The sequence below is a fragment of the Vanellus vanellus genome (assembly GCF_965231255.1).
Source record: "Vanellus vanellus genome assembly, chromosome: 2".
Classification (NCBI taxonomy): domain Eukaryota; kingdom Metazoa; phylum Chordata; class Aves; order Charadriiformes; family Charadriidae; genus Vanellus; species Vanellus vanellus.
The window spans coordinates 138885610-138895182 of NC_138906.1; the positions used below are offsets into that span (position 1 = coordinate 138885610).

The 9573-nt window shown below is 40.9% G+C and overlaps 1 protein-coding gene across 1 annotated transcript; it reads right to left on the reverse strand.

The window, feature by feature from the left end:
- Positions 1 to 2178: 2178 nt before the first annotated feature.
- On the reverse strand, positions 2179 to 6272 carry LOC309669267 (myelin P2 protein). The gene is made up of 4 exons (XM_082479878.1): positions 6069 to 6272; positions 4401 to 4573; positions 4045 to 4146; positions 2179 to 2429 (listed from the first exon to the last, which is right to left on the reverse strand). The coding sequence occupies exons 1-4, from the start codon at positions 6139 to 6141 to the stop codon at positions 2379 to 2381; spliced, it is 399 nt and encodes a 132-aa protein (XP_082336004.1). The 5' UTR covers positions 6142 to 6272; the 3' UTR covers positions 2179 to 2378.
- Positions 6273 to 9573: the final 3301 nt, after the last annotated feature.

Here is a 9573-nt window from a genome sequence, read left to right on the forward strand (position 1 = left end):
GGAGTGAAAGTGCCAAATACTAGGCTCCTAGTAGTGTATCTGCATTTAGTTAGGAATTTAAAAACCCAAAGCTACCATTATCTTAATCCCAAATTTTTGGAAAAATAAAAGCAATTAAAAGTTCCATGTGGATAAGAGGAGATAGATGGGTTACGACCCAGAAAAGGAGAAGATAGTAACTAAATAAATGAGGACTTTTTTCTTTTGTTACTGTTTCCAGATCTGGAAAAACCACAGTTTGTACCAAAGTGAATGTTTATTTCCTTTTCTCAAGGAAATAAAAAGCTGAAAACTGATTTTTTTTGAGATTAAAATTTTCCATTTAACCTCAGAGAAGCATTTACAGGTTGCAGCAGGAAAAGCAAAGGAAATGCGGAACTTGTTCGCAGAAGTAACTACTCCTTTGCCTGTGGCTCAGGGGGGGGAGACGAGATCTGCTTGAAAGGCTCCGGATGGCTTCATCCTCCTCGAGCCGGGCGGTGGTGGGTGGCTCCGGCAGCCTCGCTGGGACCATGTTGTGCCGCAAGAGGAGGGAATGAAGCAACTACTGTGAAAAAATCCAGATTCATAAGTCGGTTTCGGGCCATTGCAGTTTCTGAGCTGTGAGAAATGTGTTTTCAGCGCTCTGTCAAGTGTCTAGGAGAATCAACTGGAAGCTCACGTACAACAGCAGCTCATGCTGTTCTTATGGAAGCCTGGTGGGTGGTCTTCACTTAAAATATGTAATTATAACCTGTTTGCAAAAGATGATACAAGGGGTATCATGCTGCCTCTGTTCCTTGTTACAGTCACTGAGGACTTCAAGTCACAGAAACTCTGACACTCACAGAGGTGAGTTCTAATGGTAAGGCTAAAGATGGGGAATTTGTCCCTCCACCTAAGTTAGAGACCAGGATGAACTCTTCCTTAAAGCTGCTGTCCACAAATCTCACAGCCTTCTCTCACATCTCATATTTTCTAGGATTCATCCTGTTTGCCTTCTGGCAGCTGCCTCCAGTTAGTCTGCATCTACATAAAAGTGTGTCCAAAGGCGGATCCAGTCTCCAGCTTTTCCAGTGATGGGTAGAGAAGAAAGGTGACCTTTACATTTTGCATTTACATACGATATCCATCTCTTAACTATCTGCTTGGCCACACCAATTAGATTCTGATGTTCAGGATCTTTCCTAGCCTCAAGAATTCATGTCTTTGACTGTAAAAGCAGTAGGTAAAGGTTCACATGAGCACTGCGGATCCTAACAGGCCAAAATAAACACACGCGCCTCTCACAGTTGTTTTAACCCCACAGAGAAGGCAGGGAGAGCCCTGCGTGATGGCATGGAGGCAATGACAAGGAATTAAATATTCCACTTCATGTGGTTAGCATGAATGTCGTTGTGTTACTGAAAACCGGTTAATGGAGGCAAAAATAAATAAGCTGCCACAGTGCTTTTTGATTAAATACACTTCCAGAAGTCTGGGTTTGGTTTGTCTGTTTTTTTCCTTCGTTAAAAGCACAGAGTAAGTGCAATGGGAGGAATGAACAGCTTAGCTACTGAGCCAGGCTTGGTAGTAAACTCTACCCAACGAAATCTCCTTTGTGTGCGTAACATTAAGCGCACGGTTAAACACCGTGCTAGAAATAGAGTGGATTGCTGAGCAGTTTCCAAAATGAAGCCCTCTAGCCTTAAGTTTTTTGCAGGTCATTCACACCTGCTCCACACTTCCTTTCACAGTTCAAGAGGTGTTTGGCAAAAAAAACCCCGTGGAATATATTCTGATGCTTTTTCCCTCCAGTAGCTGTTCTCTTAGAAATAAATGCCAGGATATGAAAAGTGGTACTAAAAGAAGTATAAACATTTTGGGATAAGAATGAAACAAAGATGTGGTAAAACTGTAAGACTGAAACAATAAATCACACTGAAAGTAAAAAATTCTTGTGGTAAAGATGATTTTCCGTATAGGAACTATTCAGCGATAAAACCTTTTACAGGAAAGGAGTATTGAATCCATGAGATGAGAATTTTTACACATATCAAGGAAGCAGTGTTAACCCACTCCTAGATGCAGATCACTTGTGTTTCACCATTTTCCCGAGAAATAGTCTGAACATTTATACAGACAGAAGCAACAGAAAAGATGACACCATCCAAGAAGGAAAACATAAATCATTCATGCAGAGACAAACACTCAGTTTTATGTATTGAGAAGCTTTTATTGAATCACCACAATACTTTGGATTAGTTACACTATGGCTCTGAAATATCAAATTATAGTGTAGTCATTTTCCCAATAAAAGGAAGTAAGAAAATAAAGAAGCACAGTGCATGAGGCTTTGGTCACTGAACTAAGCCGAGTTTTAAGAGCCAGTCCCAGTCTGGTGCAGAGAGGGAATTTCTTCACACTCTTTCATAGACTCTAGTGCAGACAATTCCTTTCATGGCACATTCCTAAGGCACAAAGGAAAAGATTAATATAAAACTTTTGCTGACAGCAGGTGTGTCTGCTGCAGTAACCTCTGAAGTCAGTGCAAATCCAGTCATCATGTTTTACATCTTTACATAATTTTTAGAGCAAACAGCAAAGCTATTTTTATATTGCAAATGGAGTGGTTTCTCTTTTAACATCTTTGGACTTAATTAAGTAGCATATAATGACAAATAGATTGCAAAATTAGGCTCAGCTTCCAGAAACACATTTAATTTCCTTGGTATTATTGCTGGCTCGACAGAAATATAATCCTCACCTAGGTTATTGTACCATGGCCCACCGACGCTTTCAATTTTACAAAGAATTTTTTTGTGGAAGCAGAAGTAGCCTGGGTAGTTCAGAGGTCAGGCTTCTGGCCTAAAAACCTTTGCATTTGTGAGTCACGAAATATTTCTCCTGACCCCCCTGGTCCCTTCAGTGGCTCCTGGTGACTCACAGCCACAGGATGTGTGCGACAGAGGCGACGGGACATTAAAAAAGACCTCATCATTGTGCAGAAGATGAGGCCTCCTCCCCAGACCTGCTAGAGGCAAGGGGCAGAGATGGCAGGATGCCGATGGAAGAGGGATCCTACCTCTCTGCTTTTCGAAGATGGTTTAATAATTAGAAACAATTTACACAGAAACGCCGCCATGAGGAGATGTGAAAGCAAATCACCCTTTCAAATGTACGAGAGCTTAAAACAAAATGCAGTCAGAACAAGCCAGCACGTAAAGGCATAATGCTGCTGATTTCAAATATGTCACCAAAATTAGTTTGGGTCCACCCTTTAAAGTCTTTGATGAACAAAGTACTTTCCTTCATTCAAAAGTGAAATCTTAATTTTAGCAGTGACCCTTACAACTGGGGTCCCTAAAATCTGTTATCACCCTGGCTTGCCAACCCATGGCTTTCACATGGCTGCTAGAGAGAGGCAGGTTAGGGAGGGTGAGGGGCAAGCCACTGTTACCCGGGCCCCGGGAAAGACACAGTTCTCTCACTGTGGCCGGCGTTTTGGAGGAGCCGTCAGGACCTGCAGGTTATCACGCAGGCAGGGGTGGGCACAGAGGTGCTGGCTTTCACGCGATAAACCTCAAGCACCTGCTTAGTACGCTGAGGATGCTCACACGAGAAAAGCAGAGAGAATTGTGTGAATTGATGGGCTGTAGTGGAAATAGATATGTGAAAAGGTGTAAAATCAGTTTTCTAAAGTGGACAGGCTTTATTCAAAAAATAGGGAAAAGGAAAGAGCCAGTCCAGGGATAGCACTGCCCAACTTGCAAAATTTTCTTTGCATTTCACAGGTTTCTGCTATTTGAAAACCTCATTTCTTTGAAGAATAATAATCGTGAGAGCAGTAGGTATGCTGTCAATTTATGGCAGCTCTGCCAATATAGTCACTTTAAAGACAATTAGCGGTATGGAACAATATTTCTTTCCTTCCAGTTTGTTTCCTAAACTTGGTTCCCTTTTTCTCCTTCTTAATTTTCCTCATAAGCCAGAGAGAAAAACAAATTGACAGTCTGTTTAGACAGAAGCAAACTGAAGGCTGCATCCTTCTGACCTTTTATCAGCATAAAGGGAATGTGAACTTACCACCACCATTTTGCCATCAACCAGTCTTCTCTTTATCGTGGTCTCTTTGCCATTCCACTTCTGCACTTGCACCAATGCTCCTTTCTCCAAGGTAATGACACTCTGCAAAGACCAAGAGAAGAGTTTCAAACTGCAGTCCAAGCTTTGCAGATTAGAGTAAGAATTCACTTTACATTCAGCAAGATCTGCAGCCTTAGCTAATGATGTGCTTCGTAACATTAGTTTCAGTGCTATACTATTTCTTCTTTCAGAGGTTTCCTTGAATAGTTTGGAAAGCTCAGAGTACACTAAGGAAAAATTCCTTCTGGTGCTCTTCTAGGAAGTCAAGGCTACTCAGAGACCATCATTCCCCTTACCTTGACTTTCCGGTCATCTGCTGTTGTTTCATCAAACTGCTGGCCCAGTTTGAAAGAGATCGTTGTATTTTTGAAGGTGCTTTCAGTTCTGATGGTTACTATGTCCCCTTTCATACTGATGATCACATCAGGCTTTGCCAGGCCACCTAGTTTCCGGGTAGCTAAGCCCACTCCTAGAAATCAGAAACAAAACTATCATTACATTCTAGCAAGCAAGAAACTCGGTCTTCTCTAATAAATGTTCAGTGGATTAATAAGGAAGAGTTTCTTCTTGAATAGATACTAATTCTTCTAATGTGGAAGTACTGCCTTCAGAGGCTGCGGCAGCCCTAGTTGATAGAGTGCACCTTCGGCAAGAAATAAAGATGTACATGAGGATACGCACTTGTGTACATTTAGATAAGAAGAAACATAAATATTTACAAATCTGCATGAATTTGTGTAGAGATAGAATGGGTAGAAGAATTCAGAGGAAAAGTCTATTACGCATAAGAGCTTGAAAAAATTCTTTTTTAAAAAGAAATCTTGACAAATCTGAGAATCTGAACTTTTGTTACCCAGCTGTGTGGAAGAAACCGGACACTGAACTGTCAATTCTTAATCGTTCATTAAAACATACTGGAGATTGGCCAGATCCAAGGTTGCTACTAACATCCCTTACGGATCCTTACATCTAATCCTTAGTGAAAAGTACAAGTACGAAATATAAAAAATGTTAAATATAAGAGCGAAGAGCTGCAGAGAGTTTCAGGGAAAGTTCCATGTCAAAAGCCTTTTATATTGCCTAGTGCTTTTCAGTGCAGTTCATTGTCTACAAGTTGAGAGGTCTGGGGCAAGTTAGAATGAAGGCCAGTGGTGATGTATTGCTGTTTTATAAAAGCAGAAAGGGGATAGCTGTAGTTATTGCCTTTGTTAACGCTATGCTATGCTCGGATGAAAAGATCTGCGTAAAAGGGTATAAAGTAATCTGTAAAGTTTAACACTACTTGCAGTTATTATTCTACACTAAACAACTCCATTCAATCTTGAGAAAAATATCTGTAGCTGAACTTTCATCCTGCATTTACCCTGGTTAATTAATTAACTGCAATTCTTTTGTTATTCAGTTTAACATTTCAAATACAGTGAATCAGTGTCTCAGTGAATCATTCATATAGCAAAAGCTGTGCTGTAGCTGACTGTCTGTGCACTTGTTATATAGGAATGAAGCCAGCATTAAAATGAAAAACAATGTTTAATTTATTACATTGCTGGCATTCTTCAGTAACAGATAGATTCATTCATAGGATTTAGACCTCTGAAACCAAAGTGTCATGAGACATCAGCTCCATTATATATTGTAAATTATCACAAGTCACGAGTTTAATGGTGTAATCAAGAGAAACATAAAAAATGCTGCATCTTCATATATTCTGCTCGTTACAGAAAAACAAATTAGGTCGGGTCAGTTCAGTTAGACAGAAGTAAATTTTTTATAGTAATTCGGCACCTACCTTTCTGGCTTTCCATTTCAGATGCTAAAGGAAAGAAATTAAATTATGCTAGAAAAGCAATTAAAGTGCTTTTGTGGCCAGGTTGTGCCATCCATGAGCAAAGCATAAGATGAGGAAGAGACATTCCAAAAGAAAACATTTAAAAAAAAAAGAAAAAAGAAAGAACATTTCTCACCCAATTCTTTCATGTAGTCATCAAAATTTTCACTAGAGATGAGTTTCCAGGTTCCCACAAATCGGTTACACATCGTATAGGTTTTGTGAGGCAGTGGTCCTGCAGAGAGAGGCAGTGGCCACAGCAGCTCTTGGTGGGAGTCAGAGAGATCGCGTGCCCCGCTCAGACCTCACTGGCCTCCTTTTAAAGATGCCCAGTCCCTGCAGCGCTCAGGACGGGCCAATAGGAGAGGCAGTGCCAGGGCAAGACAATGTGCACCTTGTCCAAGGCAGCCGTAGCGGTACCAAGGCTCCGGGTGACGCCTGCCTCGGCGTCCACTGAATAGATCAGGACACCAAGGGGTACGTGGGGACGGGGACGTGAGGTGACCACTGCATCTGCAGAGCAGTCAGGGGACACTGCAGTGGGGTCTCAGCAACACCAAGCCACCAGGCACAAGAGCACTGCATCCACATGAAACCTGGCTCTGACTGTCCTCCCAATGCCGTTCTCCTGCTATCACCATAGAATAGAATAGAATAGAATAGAATAGAATAGAATAGAATAGAATAGAATAGAATAGAATAGAATAGAACTAGACTATTTCAGCTGGAAGGGACCTACAACAGTCATCTAGTCCAACTGCCTGACCACTTTAGGGCTGACCAAAAGTTACAGCATATTATTAAGGGCATTGTCCAAATGCCTCTTAAACACTGACAGGCTTGGGGCACTGACCACCCCTCTTGGAGGCCTGTTCCAGTGTTTGACCACCCTCTCAGTAAAGAAATGCTTCTTAATGTCCAGTGTAACCCGCTCCTGGTGCAGCTTTGAACATTTTCCATGTGTCCTATCAGTGGATACCAGGGAGAAGAGCTCAGCACCTCCCTCTCTACTTCCCCTCCTCAGGAACCTCTAGAAACTGTTACCACTATTTTCACCTGTGTGCTAGTCAGGTAAATCAAAGCCACATGGACTGTGGGGAGGAGCTGACAAGAAGCTGCTGTGCATAGTCCTTGGGTTTGTTTTATTTTTTTTACTTTCATGATCCATCCTGGAAAGTGTCTGCGTGTTTTATCATTTAAAGGCAGAACTGAATTATACTGTTCTGGTTTCTCCCTTTGCATCAGAGCAATGATCCCAAGCTGTGGGTTCTTCCCTGCACATACCCCAGGTAGCACCACAAAGAGAAGAAGCAGCCAAACTTTGCTGACTCCCTACTTCCTCAACAGGGCATGTTCAGAAGATCAGTGGAGATCACTTCTTGTGCTTGGCAGGTGGAAGGCATGAACAGAGGCTGAGTCATCAAAGGGCTTATTCTCAGTTCAAAGTCACTTGGTGAGAGATGAGCAGTTTTACTGGGTTGGGAGAAGGGCATATCCTGCTCTCTTTTTGCCTTTCAGCACCTGGATAGTTGGTCTGTCATAGAATCATGAAAACATACGGTTCATATGAACATATAGAGTTACGGGCAGATTTAAGCCAGTGCAGTCATATAAGCCGTTGCATTCAAATGTGTCCTACTATTGTCAGGTTTCTTCAAGCTTCCATGCTCCCATGAAGAGACTCCACAACATCCCTGGGTCCACATCTAGCTTGTATTGGGGAGATCAGGACTGGACCCAGCATTCCAGGTGTGGCCTCGCCAGTGCTGTGTAGAAGGGAAGGATTATCTCCTTCTATCTCCAACACTCCTAAAACAGCCAAGGACATCACTCGCTTTTTTTGCTGCAAGGGCACATTGCTGGCTCATATTCAGCTTGGTGTCCACCAGGACTCCCAGGGCCTCTTCTGCAAAGCTGAGTTTGAAATTTTGAAAAGTTTGAGTTTGAACATTCAAAACCTTTTTTTAAAATGTACATTTAGAAGTATTGCCTTGTGGTTAGCACAAACCAGACACAAAGAATAAATCCATAAACCATATGCATATGACAGGCATGAATTTAAAGCGTTGTAATTCAAGACACCTCAAACTATCTGAAACTATTTAGTGTAAGACCACATCAACTGTAATTCTCTCCTTCTCCTTCCTAAACCATCTTCCTGGAGAAAACTATTACTTGCTACATGAAAGGATTAAAAGGCTTCTTTCTTGCTTGTGTGAACAATAGCTGCCTATTTGTCTTTTTTGCATGATTATACTTTCTGAGTTATGAACACTTATAGAGACTTCTTAGATCTACATTGTAAGGATGGAACGACACTGGGATTATACGTTGTGGGACCAAATTTCTTGTGTTTAGGGTAGAAGGGCCAAGAAGGGTGAGGTTTGGGTCTAGTCTTGAAAGCTGCCATACGCAAGAAGGGGAACATGCTTAAACAGGAAAATTATATAGCCCTAGCAGTGAAAATATTGTACTCCTTTGATTGTAGTGTGGTTGTTGGGAAATAACAAAGTCTTAAATAACAAATTTTGGTTGTATATGCAAAATATTTTTATCCCATCAGTTGTAACATCAACAAGGGTAAGTTGAGCAGAACTTTCTATTACTGCTCAGGTCTGATTACAGTGCAGTGTAAGGAGGGAAAGTCGAGAGTGATTGAAAATGAAAACGAAGTAAAGAAGAACTCTCTCTTCCCCACAGTAGGAAGCAGACGCTGTATCTGTGGTATGTAAGTAAATGTCAGTCTTTGAAGGTGTTGTCCACACAAAGCTCTTCCAAAGCAGAGATGCGTTATATCACATTTTGTGTAAAGAATAGCTAGCTTTTTTATTCATTCTCTGGAAACGAGAAAGCTCCTCCTAAATGAAACTATCTATTATTTCTCCCGGAATAATAGAAAAATATTCTACCGTTGCTCCTCAGGCATTCTTTGTTCTTTCATTTAATTGTCTTATCCACATAAAGGCACTTTAACAAGACAAGGCTGTTGCCTTTGGGAAATAAAAGATGATTGGGATGTTGTAAAATCAGGCCCAAAGAAATTCAAGAAGAGCAAATTAGTGAGAATAGAACAGCTATACAGCAGTACCACTAACCTTAAGAACAAAAGTGACAGAGAATTATTTATACAGACAAAACCCCAGTCTTAAGCAGTCTCAAACAATGTTGACATTGCTACCATCTATCTCTTTGTCAGTAAGAAAAATCAGCACTTTCATTTAAAGGACATACAGTCCAGAAAGAAGAAGAGCAGGGAATTCTATCTCAGTAGAAATAATATCTGTGGAAACCAATCTTTTCTTCAAGTTTAAAGAAAGTAACAGTGTCAAGGATTGTGAGTACCTGTGATAAGAGGGAGCTTAGATGCCCTTGTTTTGCTTATGATTGGAATAAAACGGGATTTGAAACAAACACACCTGGAGATTGTGAAGCAGCACTAGAGATAAAGTTAAAAATTGATAAAAATAGTAAGCTAAAAATGTAAAGAGACTATTTAAAGAAATACAGAAAGTAAATTTATGTCAATTTCTTTAAAGGAAATATGGTCTGGTAAAACTCCGTGCCAAAAAAAAAAGTCTAAATTCAATTCCTAGGAGAGTAATGAAGAAAACCGAAATAAAAGCAGAGAGCAGAGGCCAAAT

Excerpts from the sequence above, each read along its gene's own strand:
- LOC309669267 (XM_082479878.1), bottom strand. The coding sequence starts at position 6,141 with ATGTGTAACCGATTTGTGGGAACCTGGAAACTCATCTCTAGTGAAAAT. Across the intron at positions 4,574-6,068 it reads TGACTACATGAAAGAATTGG|GAGTGGGCTTAGCTACCCGG; the intron begins GTGAGAAATGTT and ends TCTGATTTCTAG. Across the intron at positions 2,430-4,044 it reads TTGATGGCAAAATGGTGGTG|GAATGTGCCATGAAAGGAAT; the intron begins GTAAGTTCACAT and ends TTTGTGCCTTAG.